We start from the raw sequence: 24,921 nt of genomic DNA on the forward strand, positions 1-24,921 counted from the left end.
TTTCAGGTTCATAATTGTATTTAGAGGTTATATAAAAATAGGTTTACATGGTCAAATTTTCAGAAAACACCATATTTTTGTTGTACTGCACATTGCTGCAGCTCCTCTTTTCACCCTGTGTGTTGAGCTCTCCGTTTTAGCTACAGAGTGAGACATCTCACTTCTGTTCCATCTTTGTTGGGAGTCACACATGCGCAGTACCTAGGTAAGGACTACTAGCCAGTCAGAAGCAGAGTATGAGGGCGTGCCACACTAGCAGCTAGGTGAGCATTATAACGTGTGTTACAAAGTGACGCACGTTCGTCACGGAAGTAAAGGCTGGACTACAGTAGAGCTGTTTGGAGCAGTTTGTGAACAGTGTTTTCTGTTGGAGATGGTAAGTCCCTTTGGGGTGGACTTTGGCCTTTTTTACTTTGTAAACCTATTACATGCACAAAAAGATATATAACACAATAAAGGAAAGGGGAAAAAGCCAAAAAGCATAATATGAGCACTTTAAAACCTCCATCTATAGGTCCTCCTTAAATAAGAATATTGTTTCTTGACATGATTCATATTAGAATTTATGTCATGACTTTTTGCATGCCTGCATGGTTTTCGTCTGTATTTCTGTTTATCCCTTTTTAGTCATCTGCATGAACTCTTTAACAATCTGTCTCCTAGTTGCACATTTTCTGTCATAATTACTAAGTGGTTAATAAGTGGTTTGGGTTTATGAAGGATTGGCAGGAGTAGTCAGATACTCTGGAAATGGATGTTAACACTGGCTCCTGACATTCACATGTTTCCAAATGAATCATGTGCAGTAATTAAGTTATTTATTGTCTTTATCTTTGTTTTGTTTACATTTATTATCAGCTCTTTCGCCACCACTTATAAAACCACCAAGACAGACCTGAAAATGCATTGAGTACTATTTAATACAGTCTATGATTGAGTATAGCTGCAATTTAACCAGCCATGTCTTCATCATGCTAAAATGTATTGCAATGTGAGCTTACTGCAGCTCTAATATTTTGGATCACAAAGCCCACATATTCTCTTTATTTTATTAAGGTCCTGAGGCATTTTAAAATCCAATCTGCACTCAAGCACATGATTTTAATGCAGGATACAACGTTTTGAAAAATGTGGCCCTTGTCATTGAAGTTGCAATGGATTGGTAGAGTGACTTGTGTAGGAGTAGAGGTATTTTAAAAAAGGTACTTTCAACAAAAAAACGAGCTAGTTCATTTTTAGAGACTGCACTGCTGCCTGTCCAAACCATTATGTTTTATTAAACTACCTATTTGTTCATTTAATTTTTCTTCTCCCATGATTGTTTCTCCCTCATGATTTTCTCTTTCCTGTTTTGTGTTTCCTTTCCTTGTGTTGGTTCTTGTTTTGTGTGTGTGTGTGTGTGTGTGTGTATGTATGTGTGTGTGTGTATGTGTGTTTGTTTGCTGCTGTGCTGTCTGCGCTGTGGTCTGCGTGGTGGGGGCTGTGAGCAGAAGCTCTGGTGGTACAGAAGAGTGGCAGCAGCAGTGTGCTAGCAGAGGGGAAGCCTGAGTCCTGTGGTAAGATGCTCCTGCTGGAATGGCCGGTGTGACAGCTGCATCTATACATGCTTCAGATCGTGGTGTGAAATTGCCGCTGATGTCTGTTTTAAGCAGAGCGATAGAAAAAGAGTTTTATTTATTTCATTTATTTTAGGTCATTATAATATTTGACTGCATGGTCAAAGGTCTGAGTTGCATGCCATAATCAGTGCCAAGAGATCATCTTAACTGGGATATACAGTATCAACACACGATTTGTTTGCTTTGTTAAATTCACGCTGAAGAAAAAGATCAATACACAATTAAGTTAGACTCATTAACCTGCTTTCTGCATGTTTGAACTTCTCCAGCAGCTAAAACCTGATGGGATGTGGTTTGACAGGCTGCAACAAACGATTATTTTCGTTATTGATTTGCCCAAGGTGGCGTCTTAAAATTATTTTTTTTATTTAGTCACTTCATGAACTGAGAAATATTTAGTTCACTATCATATAAGACAAAGATGAGCGGCAAATCCTAACAATGACAATTTTTTGCCAAAATACAGCTAAACACAACACATTTCATCTCAATCCATGGACGTTTTAGTAACTATTTCCACCGTGAAAAATGGTCACTATTGGAATCCATTGCAGGGTTTTCCCTACTTTTTTATGTTAGGCTTAGACGTAGCACCCAAGCCATTTTGGGCACCACCTAAGCCAAATGAATGTAAAATCAATGTGAGCATCAAAACTGACTAAATGACTTTACTCAGAACTAATGATTGTAGTTGGTCCCCAGTTGACTTCTTAAGCTAGTTTTGTCAAGCTTTTTAGTCATATGTATTATCTGCTTTAGCAGACACAACACTGCATTGTAGAAGACCTTAGCAGCTGTGCTCGGTATTTAAAAGATTTTGGATTACCAGGATGCAGTTGCATAGTTTACTTTAAACCGTAATCTCACACTTGGTCCTAGGCCCTTATATTGATATAACATTTCAGTTAAGTGATCATCTAAATAGGATTAGAAAGGAAGCTCACACAAAAAATAATACTTGCATGCTTACATTGACTTTATTTTTCTTAGAGTAAAGCTAAGTGCCCATTGAACAAGGTGACATTTCTTCAGAATCCACATTAGCAGGGTTATTGATTGTCGTCATAACGCTGTTCTCTTGGTTCTTGGGACCCTTTTTCACATTAATTGTCTTTAGAAAGAGACAGAAATTGTTAAATCATTTTAAGATTTCCATTAAAAGGACTTTTAGCTGGTGCCTGTCCTCACATGCAGTGAATTGATAGAAACAAATTCTCAAGTCAGAAGTAACCCTTTCTGCTGATGTCTAGTCTCTGTCTAGGACACAGTTTATCAAGATAATTCTCTACTATCATATTCAACAAAGCATAGTTCGCTCTGTTTTTAATCAGTTTTCTCCATTATGTCTGGTCTTGCACCAACTTAGAATTGAAGACATTTGCAATTTGAAGAAAAGCCTTTATCACAGAAACAGCACTTTGAACAGACTTTTAGATTTGAGGAAAGTAGTCTGACCTTTGCATGCTGTTATTCTAATGACTTGTGTTGCTTCTTTTTGTGATTGTCAGTATTTAAGGTCAGTTTATTCTCTAGAGTACATTTCCATGTGTTTCAGCAAAGGGTGCCGATTACAGATCAGTCAAACCAATGAATAATACATTAGCATAGATGGATTAACCTGATCAGTGATCATGTCATCACTTCCACGTCTTGGTTTAAAAATAGCAACCAAAGATCTAAAATACTGTGAAGCATAAAACACAGGTAAAAGATCAACATCTAGAGGCAAATTCACACCAGATCTTTAACCCATATGGCTTCATCTGTTTCCTTGACACCCATGCCCTCTCCCCCTTTCCCTTCCCCCTGCTCCCTCAGCTCGACCTTACCCTCTCTCCATAACCCCCCCCCCCCCCCCCCAGCCTGGGGCTTTTGCCTCCTCTAACCTCTCTCCGTGTATTAGCTCCTGTTCTTTCCACTCTCCAACCCCCACTCCACCACTGCCCATATCGATCGACTCACCCGCTGGTTGATTCTGCACGAAACAAAATCTGCAAGAAACCAGCTCAAGGCTCACCTTACTCACTTTGGGTTACTTATACAATCTGCGTTGTAGAGATGTTTTAAGATAGCTTACTGTTATTGGAAAATCTACTTAATTCTTGTTCATAATAACATGAGACAACATTTTATTCTATCTGAGCATTTTGTATTCTTTGGATTGTGTGATCTTTTGTCTGTACTGTCTTGTAAGTCTAGTCAGTGTCAGCTAGATATTAGATTAGATCTAATCTCTTTCTGCTATGCTACACATCATAAAAAAACCTGAAAAGTAACGTTCCTTCTTCTGGCTTGTGAGACTACAACCAGAAATGTCTGTGGCGTTCCAAACATCACCTCACACAGAAGGACCATCATTGTTAGTGTTTTTGTATTTAAGAGGATTTTTTTCTTCTATTTTTGGTGTCTTGTCACCAAATGAATATGTCTAATATACATAAAACCAACATTACTGGCCAGCAAGCAAAGCAACAAGCTTTCTTTAATGTACATGCTCACATAATGGGATGTTGTTGTCATGTTATCCTGACAACAGAGTCCTAAGCCCCTTTCACACAGAGATTCCGCAATAGCGGCGCAATGAAGGTCTGCCATTATGCCGGCTTTGTTTATTGACACAGTACCAACCAAAGCCAGCATAATGCCGCCCCAGGGTGTGATTTCACATAGCATGCCGGCATTCCGGAAGCAAAAGAGGCGTGACTTGTAACATAACAGCGTCGGCGTCTAGTGTGTAAGAGTCGATCCGCACCGTTAATTACCACGCGAACCCGACCCGACCCAGAAACTGGCAACTTTATGCATTATAGTAGCATAATAGTCTGTAGAGAGAAGTACAGAAACCGCCAAGGCGCTGCAGCGCTCACATATATGTGTGTGTGTGTATGTGTTTTAGAAAGAGAGGAAGTAGAAAAGAAGGCGAACTATCGCATGTAATGTTTCTGTAAGTTATTAAAAACTTTGGCTAGCTTTGTCATTATTTGAGGGTTGACTCGTGCATGGTAATCCATGAAGTCCCGCCATGCCGACTGTCCCTTACACACAGATATTGGTACGGCTCTGTGCCGACCTCCACTGCCGGCTAGGCGCAACAACTCTGTTCCCCCATTTCGTCTTGAAAATTTTCACACAGGGACTCTAGACCACTGGAGATGGGTTATGTGTTGAAATGTTAAAGGATGGTTTCACATTTTTTCAACTGTGTCTTAAAGCAATACTCACACGCCATATGCACTGTATATTAAAAGCATCATTGGTCGCTGTAATTGTTCCTCTTGTCCATACTGGCCCTTTCTAAAGCAGTTAGATTAACAGTTAGTTAGAGTGGTAAAATCTCTTCGTCAGTACGCACCGGAGGAACAAATACAAAGCTCAGTAATTATTTTTACGAGCATGCAAGTATTGTTTTAAGATAGACTTTAGAAAATGTGAACCTATGTTTTAAATGGGGGATCTATTCCCTTATCTTGAGTGAAAACCAAGTGTTAAAAAAGTGTTAAAAGTACTGTTAATAGACAACTGCAACGTGTGATTATTATCACTGAGTCGAATCCCTTCACAAAAAATGTTTCAGCTTATTCAAACTATCTGCTTAAAATGTTGTACAACAGTGATGTTTAGTTTTATTCGGTGCACTGGCTCCAGTGAGTTAAGTACATTTCCTTTAGTGAGTTCCTGTTCCTTTTGAAAACACTGTTATGTCTTTCTGTCTCACTTGCAGGTCTGGTCCAGCGATGTGTAATCATCCAGAAAGATGAAAATGGCTTTGGGCTTACTGTCAGTGGTGACAACCCAGTGTTTGTGCAGCTTGTCAAAGAAGGTAAGGTGGAGCGTCAAACTTCAAAGGACAAAGACATTTTTTTTTTTTGTTACAATGACTACTTCTGGTCTTAGCAATCGCAATAGAGATGTGGGCTACTTTTTTAATGCACTGACATCAAACTGTCATGGTAGTTTGCTCTGAACTCACAGATGTGAGGGGTAATTGGGGCTCAGCAACCACCACCACTCTGGCACTTACTTAGAGAAGTGAAGCTATTGACTGTATATTTCCTCCTCAGTAGTTCCACAGTAGCTGCAGCTTCTGCTTTATCATGTTGTCTTTTAATAAAGAGGGGACTTTGACAGGATACTTATGTGGTCCCCGGCAGCCGTTTGCTGTCTGTAGAGGATGATGTGGGCTGTTATCAGGTCACAAAAACATTACACGGTCTGCACAGTAGGGAATGAGGCAGAAGAGGAAGGAACTGATCGAGCCATCAGTGCTTGGCAGTGTTTAACCATTGCTGTATGGCTCCCCATTTGTGCTTCAGTCACTGACTCAACACAAAGAGCAATCTACTTTGTTTCATCTGAATAATTCATACAACTTCTTTTTCATGTCATTGTGAACTGAGAAGCAAACAACATGTATCTCTAGTGTCTTGCTGCAGCTTTTCCAGTTCATATAGACAAGTAATGTAGTCGCAAGTTATTAGCCATGCTTGGCCTTCTACTTTCATTCCAACTGATCAGACAAGATTATGTCCTTGGTTGAGTGACGGCAGTTAAACTTTCCATACTAAACTGAAAACCCAAAATGCACATAAGTAGTGTATTAGTAAAACTGCATTTGGTCGGCCGGGTTGGCTCAGTTAGTAGAGCAGGCGCACGTATATGGAGGTTTGCTCCTTGGCGCAGTGGCCACAGGTTCAACTCCGACCTGCGGCTGCATGTCATTCCCCCTCTCTCTTTCGTGTCTTCGTCTGTCCTGTGAAAATAAAGGCCTAAAAATGCCCAAAAAAATAATCTTAAAAAAAACAAACTGTATTTGGTCTCTGAAATACTTCAGCTGTATGCTGCTGACTGTAGAGTCAGACGTGGATCTCATAATAACCTGTCTCATGCCTAAATCCCTTTGTTTTGGGTGGAGCTGTGAAACAGGTCCTTCTCGTAATATAACCACTGTTATGGCCTTTCTAAATAGCACTTAAATAGTCACTTTGCAGCACTTGGTCTGTCAAGGCTTTATGGTGTATTAATTGTGCAGACCATGAAGCAGTACGTCTTATGTGCTTTCCCTTCTATTTCCCCTCCATCCATTTCATTCTTCCATTTGTTCTATTTCTTTCCTCACCTCTTCTGTTGGTTTAACGCTCTTTTTTCCTGTGTGTTTACCAGATGGGGCTGCTATGCGGGCAGGTGTTCAGACAGGAGACAGGATCATCAAGGTATTGTGTTCATCTGCCTCCATGTTTTGAAACTGCTAACGTCACTGTTTTCTTTTGCAAGGCCAATACAGAGGCTGTAGGCTGCCACCTTCTGGTCAGCCAGTAGCTCTACTGTCTTTATGCTGCATCTGGTAATTGAATGAGATGTCACATTGTAAAGCTGGACATAGGAAGAGAGGTTCTGCACTCAGTATTTGTTTTTTTAATTCTCAACATAGTACCGTTGCTGTCTTCCAGGTTAACGGGACCCTTGTTACACATTCTAATCACATTGAGGTGGTGAAGCTTATCAAATGTAAGTTCCTCTGTCTGTGTTCTAGCAAAAGCCACATTTAAAAAAAAAATGAATACCTTTAATTAAAACACATTAAGACACTTTTCTTTGATTTATACATTAGCGGGCTCCTATGTGGCCCTCACAGTGTTGGGGCGTCCTCCAGGGCTCGCCCAGATCCCTTTGTCTGAAGCGGAGTCTGAAATGTTGGGCGTTAGCATTTCCTCTCCAAATTCCCCAGCAGCAGAACGGCCCTATAGTCCTCTGGACCGCCTCTCCTCCACTCAACCATCATGGGTACGAAAGACATCAATTACTTCTGTTGACCTCTCTCTATTTCTTGCCTCCACATCATCTTCAGGGTTTTTAACCTGGGTTATCTATGTCTTTCTCTTCCTTCTAAATGTGCTCTCCGTTTTGTAGTGGCTTCTCTATATCCCATTCTTTTTCACACTTTCTGTATGCTTAAATATTTGTTAAATGCATCTGGATTATCTATATCTAATATTTGCTTGAATGCTTCTCATCTGTAGTCTAATGCACAGTTCCTTTTCTTTTTTTCCCCCACAGGATGAGAATAGCAGTGTCTGTAACCAGAGGGTTGACATGTTGCAAAAGATGCTCTCAAAAGAGCAGCAGGAGCTGCAGGTTAGCATAACAATTACTGCCACTTACTGTCTTCTCTATTCTAACACTGTTTTCCTTGGTGTCTGCAATAGTGAGGTGATTCCCCCCCTTTATTGTATATAAAGGAATGTTTTCTCATTATCTGTGTTGAAAATGAAAGGATCAGCTCTCATCCATCTTCCAATAGAACATTGTTTTTGGTAGGAGGCAGCTAGTATGTGTACACTTGATAAGACTGCTGTTTTTCATGCAGTGAATTGAGACAGTATTTTTCTAAACATCCCACACTTAAGACCAGAGTCAACATGACATATTTCACTAGGCTGATTGTGTACAATTGTGTATACATTGTGTATAAGGGGATACTACTGGTCCTGATTGCTTGTTTTGATTTCACCCTTCTTGCTGTAAAGGCCATGAAGGAGGAGTACAGCAGGAACCCCTCCCCCAAACTACTGAAAGACATCCAGGAAGCTAAGAAACACATTCCTCAGCTGCAGGGTCAGCTCTTCAAGGCCACTGGGGCAACACAGGTAAAGCCAAGTTTACACAACATGACTTTCAAAGTCGTCCAATCGCTGTGCTGTTCACACTACACAACTTTCTGTCTTGTAATTGGGAGTCTTGAAGTTATTGTGGTATTCACACTACATGACTGACTGGCGACAGGGGGATCAAACACTGCAAGACCTTTCACCAGGAGGAATCCCTGATGTGCGTGTCTGGTCTCCAAACTGCTTTTTGTCTCAAAAAACACACCCGAAAAGTGGCACGGGAACTGGCGTAATACTAGCGTGAGATTTTTTTTTGTTCAAGCAATCCACAGAACCTTCCTTGTTATCATGCTTGTTGATGTTGTCATTGGCATACGTGTTGACAAAATAGCCTGTTTCCACACGTCTTTACTATTTATAGCCTGTTATCTCTAACAACTTTGCTCCGTGTTGCAGATGCAACACGATGCACAGATTTCCCTCTGATCTGGGGCTTTTCTTAGGGAGCTTCAAAAACTGATGCAGAGTGGAAAATCAGGGCTAAAGTTGTGTAGTGTGAACTAGGCATTAACTAAAGGCCGTTTTATGGTCATGCGTAGAATCGACGGCATACCCCCGCAGACCCCCCTCTACGCCGGACCCTACGCCGTAGCCTGACGTGCACCTCTCGAAATATTTAACTACACGTCGCGGCGACGCACGTCGCTCGGCCATGGCTTGGTAGCGTTGCATTTCCCCCGACTCATTTCCTGGTTCTCCTTCTCCATAAACAACATGAAATCAAGGAGAGGATTAACTTTTCCTGCTCCAGATTTCCCACCGTGGTCAGAAAGAACAGAGGGAGACACTTTGTTTCTCTCACTATGCCTCTAGAGTCACAACTTGCTCCGAAGACAATTGCCGTCACTCTCTCACTTTCTCCCTCGCTCTATCACCCACTCCCCACACACACACACACACACACACACACACACACACGCCGGCTCGAGGCACACAACAAAGCACAAGTAAACAAAGAGTTTTGCAATTGACCCTCTGGAAACCACCACCCCCTCCCCCCCCCCTAGCGTTCTGGCGGTGAAATGCACCGTGATGCAAAGAAACACGTTCAACCCCGACGCAGAACTCCAAAAGGGTCACAACGCCATAGGAGCAACAGCGTAGCTACGGCGTGGAGTTTACGCACAACCATAAAACGGCCTTAACTCCCTCTGTGTACTTGCATACAGAATAGGGTATCTTGGGAGACTGATCTACCAGCAACATCCAAGCAGTGTAATGTTGTGTTGTGCATTTAGGGATTGTTCCAGACAAACTATAATCCTAATCTTATCAGAGGATTTGGCTTTCTCTGTGGGAAGCCACTCTTTTGTGTCTGTGTTACAGCTTATTTTATATACATCACTCACTGAACCTTGTGTTATGTATGGCAATATATTAGGCTGCTCTCTCAATTTTAAAAGTCAGATTTTATGAGATTAGAATAAAATACTCATAAATGTATGTACTAGGGGTGTGCCAAAAAATCGATTCACAGAAGAATCTAGATTCTCATTTGCAACGATTCAGAATCGATCTGAAATGTCCAAGAATCGATTTAATAAATAAATAAAATCAGCTGGCTGTTCGCCTCCATTTTTGTAACTAGCCTATCCGGGACGTCCGGACGTCACCACGCAGCCGGTTTTTGAACGTGAGCGGTAAATCACTAGAACAAAGAGGAAGCAAATATGGATGAGAGGGAGATCCAACCAGCCCCGTCTTCACTTAAAGCTAAAATTTGGTGTAATTTTGGTTTTTACCGAATGCCTGGAAGCACTGCGCTGGACATGACACACACAGTGTGCAAGCTTTGCAAAACGAAGACCAAGTACTTTGGCAGCACAACAAATGCGCGGGCTCATATTAATAGGCATCACCCGGAGCTCAGCGACACAGAGCAGCCGCCAGCTGCAGACCAACGCACACTGCAGTGCTTCACGAAACTTCCTGCCAACTCCAAGAGGGCAAAAAAAATAACTCTGTCTATCGCCTGCTTCATCGCCAAAGACCTAAGGCCTTACAGTGTGGTGGAGAACGAGGGGTTCGTCTGCATGTTACAGACAGCAGAGCCGAGGTACACCATACCGTCCCGCAAGTTTTTCACTGAGACAGCTGTGCCACAGCTTTACAATGAGACTAAAAGAAAGGTCGCCAGTGCCCTAACCGAAACGACCAGAGTGGCACTAACATGTGAACATTTCAGAGACAGGTAGCTTAGGGGTACTATTTTTCATTTTGAAAGAAGCACTTTATTTTCATAACTTGTTATTCTTTAAGTTACTGAGTCTGACTGAGAAATATAGATGTTTTTTTGTCTTCACCGGTTATGTTCTACATGATATTTGTGGTAAACTGCAACTTTCCTGGGAAATGCATCTATTTTCAACCATTTTGTATTATGAAGAAGCACTTTATTTTTGTTCCAACTTATTTTATAGCTAGCTACTAATGAGTAGCAATTGAGAACCAGACAATGTTTTTGATAAAAGGCACTTCCCTGAGAATTGAACTTAATAAATGTGAAAAAGACACTTTAATGTCTCCGTTTGTCATTCTGTATAGCAAAGCAGATGAGAGTAGATCATGATCAGAAACCCGATTAGAAATCATTATGGATAAAATCAAATCGTTTTGAATCGAAAATCTTTTTGAATCGAAAATCGATTTTGAATCGAATCGTGGCCTCAAGAATCGGAATCGAATTTAATCATGAGATGGTAAAAGATTCCCACCCCTAGTATGTACAGTATTATTACCGTCTGGTTATTGTGTAATAAGGTTGTTCATAATTTATAACAAATCTTGTTTGAATCCGTAGGAGGCTGTTCCAGGTGGTGATGCAGATGATGGTAGCATGTTTGAGACCGAGCACGCGTCCGTCTTTAAGGGAGACAACAGTACAGACCTGTCATGGAGCAGCACTCCTGTAAGTTGTCAGCGCTACTAACCAACATCATTTAAATTTCCCTCTGAACTTTATATTAAACCATCATTCCAACACTAGGTAGCTTTATGACAATAGATTGATGGCCTCATGCTAAATTAATGAGGTAAATCAGTCTTAGCCCTCTTTAGCTTTGGCTACGATAAATGTATGTATTGATTCTGCATTCAAATTATTGTTGGTCATGTATAATAACTAACGAAATAAATGATTTGGAAACGGTTGAGTTTTTTGGAGTTTTCTTTTGTTAAATTGAGATTAATTGAGAATGTAATGTTGCGTTCCATCCCACCTCCAGATATCTCGTGGCTTTGGGCCTGGATCTCCAGAGAGCCTGTACCCAAGAGAGTCATCCTGCCCCAGCCCAAAGAGCACACCCAGGAACAGCTTCAACTCCTGCTACTCTCCAGAGGCAGAGGACGCCACTGACCTGGTAACTGTACTCTTTAGCTGTGTGCAAATTCTGCATTACATACACCTGCTTGGTGTACACTTGAGGAGTGCGTTTTTGAAAGTGTTTTCAATAGATAAATATTGCATGTTGATTAATATCCCTGTCAGTGCACGTAAACCCCAGTCAGTTGGGTTATACTGTAAATGTACAGATGGAGAAAAACAGAGTAATTCCACAATGTACCAATGTTTTTTTTCCCAGGACTCTCTGTCCCCTACCACAGTCAGCAGTCCCTCCTCCTTCCGCCTCGTCTCGCAAATCATTGGAGCTGAGGACGACTATTTTGATTCAGACCAGGAACAGGTATTTACCACAAGGCAGTATCTTAACATCTACGTCATAATACTAAACACAGCTGTCATATTCAACATATTTTATTATCTTTTCATATCTTTTCTTTTGCAAGCAAGGTCTAAATAATATTATTCAAACTCGTATGTCACATGTGAAGTCAGAAAAGAGAACAAGAGTGCAAACTGTTGAACTGATGTTGTTTCAGACTAATGGCCAGTGTAACAGCTTTAACAGCATTGAGCAGCTCAAGTCTCGTCCGGCCCACCTCGCAGCCTTCCTTCACCATGTCATCTCTCAGTTTGACCCTGCTCCTGTGGTATGACCCTCTTCCTTCACACTTTGTTGAAATCTTTTATGTATTCATTTCCTGTTTTCATGCAGCCTGGCAGACATTACAGCTCACTGTTGTTGTTGTTGTTGTTGTTGTTGTTGTTGTTTGTTTGTTTTTAATTAATTGTTATCTCATGTCCTTAGCTGTGCTACCTCTATGCTGACTTCTACAAGCAGACCAACTCCAAAGAGACCAGACGGGTGTTCATGGACCTCCACACCTTCTTCGTTGACCGTGGAGCAGTAAGTGCAGCTTTAGGGGCCATCCACACGGAAACGCTTTTTAGTGCAAACGCACGTTTTGCATCGTTTTGCATCGTTTTGGCCTATTGTCCAAACAAATCCTGTAAACGCGCTGCCTGAAGACGCACTTTTTTGAAACCTGGTCCCAGGGTGAAAAAATTTGAAAACGCCGCCCTTGCGTCTTCGTTTGGACGGCGAAGCCGCATACTTGCGTATCGATGATGTCCCGCGACGACATCTCATAACAACAACAACAACAATGGCGGACTATATGCTTGTGTAGTTTCAGGTTTCCTTGCACTAGCCATTTTCGTTGTCTTCTTGAGTTTGGTTTCTTCTTCTACTGTCTGTTTGTATACAGCGCGCAAGCTTTATGCACATGCTCCGCCTCTTCTTCGCCGTTTTGTGAATTTCTGTAGCAGAAACAGCGCCACCTATAGGCCTGGAATATGAAGTCGCGTGTTGAGTCATTTACGTGTGGACGTGGCCTTAGTTCCCCACAGTGAAATATGGGCAACACTACAAGTCAGACATTTTGACAAAAATGACAACATTTGACAGCATTGTCAAAATGACACTAATAACACTAAGGACAGCCCCGACATCTGTTGTTGTTGTTGTTGTTGTTGTTGTTGAATCCAAAGCCCAAACTCCAATCTGAAACACCAATGATGAGATTTTTGACCAAACATGGAATGATCCACATGATGAAAAAAAACTCAGAATTTTCACAGTTAACACCACATCGCATAAGACAGTCAAATTTACAGGTTAGAGCAAATAAGCTCGTTAGAGATGAACTGCGCCTCGCCTGTAAAGTGGACGAGAGCAGACGGCAGCAGCAGGGGGCGGTGACAAAAATCCACGGTAAAGTCGGACATTTTGCAGCCGTTTCCAGCAGCCTTCAGGCTGAACAGGAAGTCACAGAAACACTCAAATCCTGTTAGGTCTGATTCCGATTTAAATAAAATGTTATCAGACCCATATATCAGCTTGAACACAGTCTCCAGCTGTTTTATAAAGACAGAGTAGCTGTCAAAATGCTCTACCTGCGGTCTGGTGCTGATGTTAATACACATCAGACTGTAGATGATCGATAATCTGAACAGATTTAGTCTCTCTGACTTCTAAACGTAACTATCAGCCACACAACAGGTGTTCTTCACAGAATAAGCCTTTAAATCAGACAAATAGCAATTAAAATCCTTCCAATTCAAAAACTATAAAAAGTTTATATGAAACGTTGAGTCGATTCTGAACCAATCAGCTGTTAGATCGGCTGAGAGGCCAGCGTTTCCCATCATGCCCTGGGTCCGCCTGGGTCTTGCAGTTGCAGGTGAAAAGCAACTGTGCTGCCTGCGGCTCAAACCTGCGGCCGCCTTGATCTTGTGAGGTTACCGTTGCCCACGTGTGCATGACGTCAGAGCAAGTCGGGATCAAGTCGGACACAAATCTAACCAGCATGCATTGGGCGGCGATCGATTCTGCACAGACCTGGCTCATCTCGAACAAGCCTAATAATTGACTCACAGCTAACTGACTATTACATCATTCATAGGTTATGACATGTGATTATGAGTGCTTTGATTTATGATCTGCCCTCACATTGACATTGACTATCTGGACTTATATATATGTATATTTACTCATTTCTTTTTTTTCCCATTTTGTTGTCCAAGTATAAAACCTTTTATTTCATTTTTTTTTTTTTTTTTTTTTTACAGAATTTGAAAGTTGCTGTTCCTGAATCCATCTCCACTGATCTCGGTAAGTTTTTCATGCTGTGCTTTTGCTTCATTTGGTTGTCTGCAAAGTGCCATTTTAAGTGTCACTTTAACCATTTGGCCATCCTCATTACACAGTCCCTGTTAGCCATGCACACTCCCAAATAAGGTGTTAAGAAATCAAATGCTCTGATGGTTTGGAAAGTATTGCTTAACCATAACAGTGCATATTAAGTGTGCACTTGACATAATCCTGTCAGAGACTTGGCGGACACTATATGCAAGTGTGTGTGCATGTGTTTCCAGACCGGCGGCGGACAGAACTGATCCCTGAGGAAATAAACAGACAACACGTTCAAACACTGCAGGACTCTCTGCTTCCTGACATCCAGAAGAACCTTGAGGATTTCAGGTAAACTTGTCAGCTCTGAATTTGTATTTACCATGGTGTGGTAGGTTCTGATTAATTGCAGAACTTGGGAATTTGGTTCCCACATCATGCAAATGGGGGGGAAAAAATCATTATAAAAATATATCAACCCAACCACAATATATGACTTGATATGTTGGCACATGTAGGCAGAAGCGCAGTATGGGCTTAACGGTGGCTGAAGTAGAGTTGACCAGACTGGACCAAGAGAGAGTCAGAGACCGTGTCGCTCTGGAGCGAGAGCGGTCATATGCTGAAAACATCATCGCCAAGATAGAGGATATCCTGTAAGTAGCACATGCACACACAGTTACATGACACACATGCCATTAGGGCTGCTCCCTCTTAGTCGATTAGTCGACTAATCGGTCGTTTTGGTCTTAGTCAACTAAGATTTCTTTAGTCGATTAGTCATGTATGCTTTTTTTCATGCTGAATGACTTATTTCCAAGAAACGTATGAGCACATCTCTGGTAAACACAAGAATTAAAGTGGTGCTTTTGCATGACTCTTTGCGGAGAAACTCAGATTTAGAGATCTGTCGATTAAATCAACTAATCGATTAGTCGATACAATTGAATGAGTGTTAGTCGACTAAGAATTTCTTCAGTCGAGCACAGCCCTACATGCCATTCATAACAACATATGCTGCGCGCATGCACAAATATTTACAAATACCTCATGTTTCTAACCATTATCAGCCACTCATTGTATTTTTATTTTTTATTTTTTAGGTTAACTACTCAGACCACAGAGGAAGAGAAATGGTAAGCCAACTTTATTGATTAATAAAATGTAAGACTTTAGGGGCTCTCGTGGCCTCTCGAACCATCTGTGTCTTCATTGCATTTACAGCCTGTAATGTGTCCCACAATAATATAAAATAACATATTCATTACTTTATTTTACTTTGTGACTCCTTTTTAATGAATTATATTATTTAATGATATCTGTCAGTGGTAATCACTTTTTTTAACCTTTAATGTATAGTCTTTGATGTTTCGGCAAATAACACATAACATATTGCTGTCATCCCCCACAGTTTACAAATTAAACACTCGGGCAGTCTCTTAAAGAAAACATGTAATTTATGCAGCGTGTTTATATTAAATAATTCAAAAGTGTGACTGATTGAAACAGTCTTGTTTGAAATGCCATATGGTCGCAGCGCACCCCAGATGGTTTGTGTAGAAATTGTACAAGAAGAACTGGTATGACATATGGTGCATGTCGCAATATGGACACTTCAGATTGTAGCATCCTGTTGTTTTGTCGGTTAGAATTCAAACTGGAGCAAGTAAACTCAAGTGTTGTCCCTTTTGTTTTCATTTAGCACTACAATGCAGTATGTCATTTATACATACATGAAGCACCTTGGTGTGAGGGTCAAGGAGCCTCGCAGTCTGGAGTCCAAACGGGTCAGGATCAACTTTCTTCCCAAGATCAAGGTACTTAACATTGCTTTTTGCGCCTTTACCCTTCTTCCTCTCCCTTTATCATCTCTCTGACACGCCCCTTGTTTTTAATGAAATACAGAAAAGCATCAAGACAGAAAAGGAAGGAGAAGAGAAGGTGAAGAAACCCAGATTTCCCAGTATCCTTGGACCTCAACGTCGGCCCAGCCGCATTGAAGCAGCATCGGGTGAGTTAGAACTTTTGACTAAGAGGAAATTATGACACTTCTTCTTAAGCTTTTCCAAATTTTGACTCCACATTTCTCTGTATTCAGTGGGTAAAGCCTTGGATGGTCGACCCAGGCCGCAGAAACAGTTGTCTCAGCCTACGCTGGGGGCAAGTGATCACATGGAAGCTGTTCGTCTAAGAGGCAGCCAATCGAGCGAGGGCTCTGAACTCACACACTCCATGTCTCTCAACACCTCATCCCCAAACAGCGCCACCTATGGCTCAGACACTAGCCGAGACACTGATATGGGTGAGCTACTGAGCGACTGGACTTAGCACATCAATAGAAGAAAAAGACAGATGAAGCAACGATTTCTAACTTGTTACTTGTCTCTCAGGTGGGACTCCGACCTCAGGCCCCTCCAGGCTGAGTGACAGCCTTCAGTCCGATCCTCTTGACGGGTTGCCGTACCCTGCTTCTCCCTTTGACCTTTACAGCCTGGACCAACTGCAAGAGGACGACAGAGAAAGCGACAGGTGCATTTACAGACACATTTGCAGTAACACTTTGGCTTCCTTACATAGAGAATATTTATTTTTAACCTTGATTTTACTGTTAATCGTTTTTGTAGAGCCCATGAGGGAACACCAAAGGCCATAAGAAGGTGAGGAAACCTGATAATTTTCAAACTTAAATTCATCTAAACAAAAGTGGTGATATGCAGTGTTGAAACCTTAGTAACCAGATGAAAAGCTAACTTTCTGTCTTGCCCTAGGCTCGAGGGACTGGGTGCAGCTGATGTCCAGAGTGAGGACGACCAGGGAACAGACTCTGAGCATGACCCTCCAAACTGGCAGCAGCTGGTGGGACGAGAGGTCCTTGCGGGTCTCAGGTCTCACGAAATCAAGAGACAGGAAGTCATCAATGGTGAGGACATGGCTTACCGCTTCACATCATATGACATATTTCATTAAAGCCAGATTTATTTTCAAAGAATATAAGAGGTTCCCCCTCAGTGTACTTAAAAATCCTGTTGTGTAATAGAGTATAGTGAGTAGAAGGGAGAAGAAAGAGATATGCAGCAGCAGAGCAGGGATCCAACCCAAGTCGCTGTAGAATGTACATCATGTTGCGATGTGCAAATGATCTGCCATCTTGAATTAAAATCTTGCATTGTGTCTGCAGAGCTGTTTTATACAGAGCGTGCGCATGTTAGGATGCTGAGAGTTTTGGACCACGTTTTCTACCAGAAGCTCTCCAAAGAGTCCATCCTGCCTCCGGCAGACATCAAGAACATCTTCACCAACCTGGACGAGATTCTACAGCTGCATGGTACACACACACACACACACACATCATAATCCAACATACATTTTTATCTACACGACTGATATTGAACCATTAATAAACAGTAAAAGAAAATAATCAAACTAAAGTTCAAAGTAAAACTAACTACAACAGCAGTACACACAGTACCCTCACATTTTCATGTTTTATTCTTCGTCTTTGTTATGTTAAACACACACACACACACTCTCTCTCTGACTGTCCATTGGTGCCTCTCTGAATTTCAGTTTCAATACTGGAGCAAATGGCAGCCGTTCGGAAGAGAAATGAGTCTTCAGTAATTGATCAGATAGGAGATGACTTGCTCTCCTGGGTGAGTACAATTCTCAGGCTGAAATTGTATTTCCTCTTTCAAACATTTTCTTATATTGAATAAATTTCAAGATGACTGATGTGGTAGGAAAGAAACGTATTGTGCACAAAGAAATTGAACTGTTGCCCGAAATTGCTTTATAGCGAGAAATAAAAATGTTGATGTTGGCATGAAATTGCTTTCTTCGGCCTCAATTCTGTTAGTTTTGAAATGTCATATGTACAGGAAAATGGTTATTTACAGTTTAAATATTAGAGAGAAGGGGTTAACATTAAATCCCTAAATCCTGAAAGACAAAACCTTAGACATGGCACAAAAGTACAAACTCTGCCAATAAATGTTGCAATAAATGCAAGCGAGTGAAATGGAAGCCTGTTTCTCAGTAAATGGTTATGTCAGACAATGCCCTAGATTTGGCTGACATCGCCACATCTCGGTATCATGTGTGATACATTAGATGTGAGTTAGCTGCATATCAGCTGGCAGCCTTGTCTAAAATATCTCTATGGGGGATAAGTAGGGTAAACGGTCCCCTGAGGGTCTGAGCATTGATGTAGTCTACATTTAAACTTAAGCTGTCTCACCTACGAGGTCTATTAAGCCTGGCCCCCTTCTGGGAGTTGCTGCTCATTGTAGTGGTTAAATACTAGACATTTCCATGGCAACTACCCCTGACCCAGATCGACTGAGTGACTGATCACCGTCTCTGTCCGTCTCTGCCCTGCCCTGTCCTGTCCTGGGTTGGGTGGTTACAGTTCAGCGGTGGAGAGGAGGAGAAGATCAAGAAGGCGGTGGGGACTTTCTGCAGCAACCAGCCTTTTGCTCTGGAGATCATAAAGACCAAGCAGAAGAAAGACTCGCGGTTTACATCGTTCGTCCAGGTACTGACATTATGCTTTACAAATTGGTTTAAAGCAGCCATATTATGCTCATTTTCAGGTTCATAATTGTATTTTAAGGTTGTACCAGAATAGGTTTACATGGTTTAATTTTCAAAAAACACCATATTGTTGTTGTACTGCAGTGCTCTCTCTCACTGCTGCAGCTCCTCTTTTCAGCTGGTCTCTGTTTTAGCTACAGAGTGAGACCTCTTTTCTTCTTCTTCTTCTGTACTATCTTTGATTGCACTGCACATGCCCAGTAGCTCAGATGTAGATCATGTCAGCTAGCTAGCTCCATAGACAGTAAAAGAAAGGCTGTTTCTACAACTTTGGTCAGTTACAAGGCAGGATTAGCTGGGAGACTTCTAAATGAGGGCGCACATGTAAGTAGTTCTTTTGTAGATTATGGTGAACTTGTGTGTGTTGTAGCAGTGCTTTGCTATTGAGAACGAGGTAGCATGCTAGTGTTAGCATGCTAGCGTTAGCCATAGCGTTAGCATGCTAACGCTACGAGCTAATGGTTACGGTTAGCCTGCTCGTTTCGGCTTGTGACGTCACAAGCCGTGCCGATTTTGAACAGCTCACCCAGAGACTGAAGGCAGGACACATTCAGAAACCGTATCTCACTCTAAACAGCATGGATGGATTTTTTTCAAAGTTTGTATGTGTGTGGAAGCACCAGAGACACAAAAGAACACCCCAAATCCCAGAAAAAGTGATTTTTTTCATAATATGGGCACTTTAATCTTTGAAATGTCTAATTAGCTACTATACTGAATGAATGCTCAGAATGTGTCATACAGAGAAGTTAAACAAGCCATATATATATATGTGTATATATATATATATATGTGTATGTATATATATATGTGTGTATATATATATACGTATATATATATACGTATATATATATACATATACGTATATATATATACGTATATATATATACGTATATATATATACATATACGTATATATATGTATATATACACATATATGTATATATATATGTATGTGTGTGTATATATATATATATATATATATATATATATATATGTGTATATATATATGTATATGTGTATATATACATATATATGTATATGTGTATATATACATATATATGTATATGTGTGTATATATATATACATATATATGTATATGTGTGTATATATATATACATATATATGTATATGTGTGTATATATATATATATATGTATGTATGTGTGTATATATATATATATATGTATGTATGTGTGTGTGTATATATATATACATGTATATGTATATATATATATGTATGTGTGTGTATATACATATATATACATATATATGTATATATATATATATGTATGTGTGTATATATATACATATATATGTATATGTGTATATATATATATACATATATATGTATATGTGTGTATATGTGTGTATATATATATATACATATATATGTATATGTGTGTGTATATGTATATATATATATATATATGTATGTATGTATGTGTGTGTGTGTGTGTGTGTATATATATATATACATGTATATGTATATATATGTATATGTTAAAAAAATTTAGCTGAAATGTCACTTATCTGGGTAAAAACATAAGGTACATTTAGTGTTGCTCAGTCACCATTAATACTTGTTAAAAGATGGCTGTTTGGGGCGCCTGGATAGCTCATATATAGAGGATTACTCCTCAACGCAGCAGGCCCAGGTTCGACTCCGACCTGCAGCCCTTTGCTGCATGTCATTCCCCCTCTCTCTCCCCTTTCATTTCTTCAGCTGTCCTGTCAATAAAGGCCTAAAAATGCCCAAAAATAATCTAAAAAAAATGCCTGTTTGGCGACAGCTTAAGTTCACCCCTCCTGCATAATTTTTCTTATTCTTTGCAGGAGGCAGAGAGTAACAGACTGTGTCGCCGACTGCAGCTTAAGGACATCATTCCCGTAGAGATGCAGCGGCTCACCAAGTACCCCCTGCTACTAGAGAACATTGCCAAGTACACAGGTGCTTTAATGTTGCCTTACCAATCAGAGTACCTTCACAACAGTTTACAGGGATTTGTGCATGTTGCACATGGTTATTGTAGTGCACAAATTACTTTACATACTAACTGTGTGCATGGTCTTGGATGTAATAATGATTCAAAACAAGATGTTTGAATAAACACAAAATGTGGCAAGTAGATATTAGTCATATTGAATGATAATAGAATAGCTGCAATTAATGTCGTCATCATTTTCATCTTTGATTAGTCTACCAATTATTTTCCTGATTAATTGTTTGTTCTATAAAATGAAAATTCCCATCACAAGTGAGTCCAATGTCTTCAGATGTCCCACAGAAGAGTGGGAAAGCAGTACATCTTTGGCATTTCTGCTTTAAAAAAATTACTTTATAGTTCAGTCAAAATTATTAGATTAATTTTCTTGCATTGGACTAATTGCTACAGCTTTATAATATAGTATAGTAGTATATATCGAGGGAAGACACTCAATGTGATTATAGCATACAATAAAGCACCTGCCAGCCACGTGTTTTGGCTGTGGACACACAGGAAGCCTAATGATGTCAACATGCCTGCAGGAGGAGCCACAGAACAGATTTGTGCATTCATACAAACCACTCACAGTTCATGCAGGTACAAAAACTGATGCCATCCTGCAGTCTTATTCAGACACTTCAAAGTCTCTTCCACTCAGTCACGAATACTTAGTCAATCACTGACTCTGTCACAGGGAGAGAAATTGTGATCTACTTTTAAAAATGACAGTTTCAAACCAATATTGTACTTATTCTCTCCACCATTGCATAGCCTTTTAGACTCTCCTGACTTGACTAGAAATTAATTCTTGCTTTTAGTTTAACTGCACTGCTGCAACACCCCTGCATGTGACATCCATGAGAAGAGTTCAATTATCGTATCCAGCTCTCTGTCTCTCCTGTGAGCCTCAAATCAATTCGATCCTATGAGGCACCTAATTCAATATGGAGACAAATGTACTCATGTTGCAAGTAACCATGGAAATGAGGAATACAGGAATATCTAGTTTGCATTTTTTTTATCCAAAATGTAATATAATACAATAGATAAAGATGGAACTCTTGAGAAAGATGAAAGTGGATAAAAATGGACCAAATGAAGTCTCAAGCAAGGTTCTGTGTGGCAACATACCAGCCATTAGTGAATTACAGAGACAAATGGAGAGATTAGCATTTTAATGGTCCTGGAGCGGCAGTGCACATTTTGGGAAATGTCACAACCATTATTTGGTCCATCATTTTAGTCTTGGCTGGGGTTTGGCTCTCACACAGAGAGAATGCACTAACGATAAAGTATAACCAGCTATTACGGGATCATAATGCCCCCCTGCTTTATCATAATTTTTGAGAATGATTGTGTGTTAATGAACAGAGGAAATATCAATTTGCCGGACAGCCCCCCCGCAGAATTAAGGAGGCCTTACTTCTTATTTGATGTTGTCATATTTTTCAGACAATGCAGTGGAGAAGGACAAAGTGAAGCAGGCAGCAGACTGCTGCAGAAAGATCCTCAATCACGTCAACCAGGCTGTGAAAGAATCTGAGGACAAGCAGGTAGGATGTTTTTTGAAATCTCCTTTCCAATTTATGCCATCCCGTCGACTTTTCTCTTCCTCCCCTTCAGTCTCATCCCAAGTCCTTCCTTTTTCCTGCGCTACTACAATTTATGTTTTCACTACCTTCTTTGCTCCCCAGGCAGTGGCTTCCTTTTATTAAAAAAGGGGCTTACTTATCCCCTTTCCTCTGTTTCCATTTCTCTCTCCATCCTTCCTCTAGAGGTTGGAGGACTATCAGAGAAGATTGGACCTCTCCTCTCTAAAGCAGACAGACAACCCCATGATCCTGGAGCTAAAGGTGAGTTATCTACACAACTCCATTTAGCTTCAGTTAAAGCACACTCACTTGTTGTACACCCACATACTCTGCTTGAAATATCTTCTCAGTAGAAAGGGAGTGCTTTGTGGAAAGTACTTATAAGCTTTCAAATAAATTTCCCGTTCTACCTCCTTCAGAATTTGGATTTAACCAAGAGAACGATGGTGCACGAAGGACCACTGTCATGGAAAGTGAACAAAGACAAGACTATTGGTTTGTAATCAGCACATTATTGCAGTTTGATTGAAATGTTGACATTGCTTCCCAAAACTAAATATAAGTGTCCTCTCTGTCTCCCTTCAGAGTTGTACACACTCCTCCTGCAGGACATCCTGGTTTTGCTACAGAAGCAAGATGAGCGTCTGATCCTAAAGTGTCACAGTAAAAACCTGGCAGGCACCGCAGATACCAAACATATCTTCAGCCCCATCATCAAACTCAATACTGTGCTGGTGCGCTCTGTGGCCACAGGTCAGTTAACACCCAATCTCTTTTCGATTTTGCATTTCACAAAAATGGCGGAACATGAACTTCATAAGTCAGGATCAGAGCAAACCATCAAAACAAACAAATGAACGAACCCCTTCCTATACGACATCCAGGCATACAACCCAGAGTAAGGTATCGGGAAGTCCTGGCTTAATGCACAAAAATTGTGATTGATCTCACCCTGAACCTTCTGTCCACACTCTCTCCTGCCAGACAACAAGTCCTTCTTCGTCCTATCCATGTCAGAAAACGGAGCCCAGATCTATGAGTTGATGGCGCCCACAGTTTCAGATCAAAGAACGTAAGACCACATACGTTTTTGATTGATTAATTAAATTTGTATTGCTCCAGTTGTTAAATGTGCTAATATCTGTTTTTTCCCCCCTCCTTTGCACAAGGTGGCAGCGTCTAATCACCCAGAGAGCTGATGCCATGAAAGTCAAACCTCACAGCGTCATCCCATTACCTCAGACTGAGTACGTTGTTCAACCATTTTTCTATTTGGTTCTCAGGGTTTGAGCTTGTTACTAACATAAGATGTTGCCTGTGTGCCAGTGGGGAGAGAGACGGTGTGGAGATCATTACGGCAGGTGTTTCCAGGCTGAGTCGAGACCCAGACCGCACATCCACCGGCAGCACCCAGTCCACAGGTAGCTGAAGAAACAGGTTTTCCCTCTGTTACTTTATATATTCTACCCTGGTCAACTGTGTAGAAAATCCTTCTCTAATTATACCCCCTCAGATAAAGAGAGCAGTCCAGCCCCTAGAATTGTGACGCAGAGTTCTCTACAAGGTAATAATCCCTTTGAGGGAGTAAAGGCAGAGGAAGAGGAGGAGGAGGAGGAAGGTTTTGTGGACCCAGAGCCTCCTTACCAAGTGGCTGAAGATGGCAAAGAAGGAGACACGTTTAACATGTTTCCTTCCAGAGCAGACGAAGCATTGAAAACATGTAAGCACACCGATGACTCAAAATCTAAAGTGCTACACATGTAGCAAATGAATCAGCTGTACACAGATATTGTGTGTAAATATGAAACGATCATAAACCCTTGTCCTCTGCTGTCCGTCAGTGGCAGCATTAAAGCAGGTGTTGGTGACCCAGCTGATGTCCCAGGAGGCTGTAGAGCAAACCAAACGCTCCACGGGGGCACGTCTCCTCAGGACCACTTCTCTGCGGACCCCCGTAGACAGCCGCGCACGGGTGATGGCCCACAACGGCTCCCAGACAGAGGACCCGACTCAGGACCTGGGCTCTGGGGACACGGGCTTCTTCGATTCTCCTGAAGATTATGGTGAGCCTGACAGTTTAAACCAGGGGTGGCGAACCTGTGGCTCTTGAGCCGTATGCGGCTCTTTGCCTGCTCCTGTGAGGCTCTTACTGTGTGGCTGGGGGCTGTGTCATTGGTTGATTGTTGTTTTTAACTTTTCTAAAACATACAGTATTTCAGATAAGTAAAAAAAAACACATTTGAACGCATCTGCCAATACATTTGCCAATTATTTTAAAATGGAAAATAATGCAGCAGAGTTTTGAGGACAGATTCTGCAACCTGAGGAAAAACAGCGGCCACAGATCACCTTCCTCGTTAACCCTTTCACTGCTGAATCCGATTGTTTGAAAGCCCCTTTAGTGACAGATGAGTGAGAGAGTTCTTCGAGTGGC

General features: G+C 41.0%; 1 protein-coding gene across 3 annotated transcripts in view; it reads left to right on the forward strand.

Moving 5' to 3' along the window:
* Positions 1–24,921, forward strand: part of arhgef12a (Rho guanine nucleotide exchange factor (GEF) 12a) — a 56,864-nt gene that overhangs the window by 29,837 nt on the left and 2,106 nt on the right. For 2 of the 3 annotated variants that reach the window (XM_031297037.2, XM_031297038.2), the window contains exons 4-38: positions 1,491–1,556; positions 5,341–5,439; positions 6,780–6,829; positions 7,067–7,124; positions 7,228–7,400; positions 7,674–7,751; positions 8,144–8,263; positions 11,085–11,192; positions 11,509–11,643; positions 11,866–11,967; positions 12,164–12,274; positions 12,433–12,531; positions 14,256–14,298; positions 14,562–14,667; positions 14,835–14,972; positions 15,420–15,452; positions 16,019–16,133; positions 16,222–16,327; positions 16,415–16,618; positions 16,707–16,845; positions 16,941–16,973; positions 17,085–17,236; positions 17,495–17,641; positions 17,884–17,969; positions 18,725–18,850; positions 20,744–20,858; positions 22,348–22,448; positions 22,671–22,748; positions 22,907–22,982; positions 23,073–23,240; positions 23,472–23,559; positions 23,657–23,734; positions 23,814–23,908; positions 24,001–24,207; positions 24,329–24,550. In XM_031297037.2, the coding sequence (XP_031152897.1) occupies positions 1,491–1,556; positions 5,341–5,439; positions 6,780–6,829; positions 7,067–7,124; positions 7,228–7,400; positions 7,674–7,751; positions 8,144–8,263; positions 11,085–11,192; positions 11,509–11,643; positions 11,866–11,967; positions 12,164–12,274; positions 12,433–12,531; positions 14,256–14,298; positions 14,562–14,667; positions 14,835–14,972; positions 15,420–15,452; positions 16,019–16,133; positions 16,222–16,327; positions 16,415–16,618; positions 16,707–16,845; positions 16,941–16,973; positions 17,085–17,236; positions 17,495–17,641; positions 17,884–17,969; positions 18,725–18,850; positions 20,744–20,858; positions 22,348–22,448; positions 22,671–22,748; positions 22,907–22,982; positions 23,073–23,240; positions 23,472–23,559; positions 23,657–23,734; positions 23,814–23,908; positions 24,001–24,207; positions 24,329–24,550 (3,855 nt within the window). The remainder of the gene's footprint in view (positions 1–1,490; positions 1,557–5,340; positions 5,440–6,779; positions 6,830–7,066; positions 7,125–7,227; positions 7,401–7,673; positions 7,752–8,143; positions 8,264–11,084; positions 11,193–11,508; positions 11,644–11,865; positions 11,968–12,163; positions 12,275–12,432; positions 12,532–14,255; positions 14,299–14,561; positions 14,668–14,834; positions 14,973–15,419; positions 15,453–16,018; positions 16,134–16,221; positions 16,328–16,414; positions 16,619–16,706; positions 16,846–16,940; positions 16,974–17,084; positions 17,237–17,494; positions 17,642–17,883; positions 17,970–18,724; positions 18,851–20,743; positions 20,859–22,347; positions 22,449–22,670; positions 22,749–22,906; positions 22,983–23,072; positions 23,241–23,471; positions 23,560–23,656; positions 23,735–23,813; positions 23,909–24,000; positions 24,208–24,328; positions 24,551–24,921) is intronic. The other variant, XM_031297040.2, reaches the window with a different exon arrangement.

This window comes from Sander lucioperca, chromosome 5 (genome assembly GCF_008315115.2).
Source record: "Sander lucioperca isolate FBNREF2018 chromosome 5, SLUC_FBN_1.2, whole genome shotgun sequence".
Lineage (NCBI taxonomy): Eukaryota > Metazoa > Chordata > Actinopteri > Perciformes > Percidae > Sander > Sander lucioperca.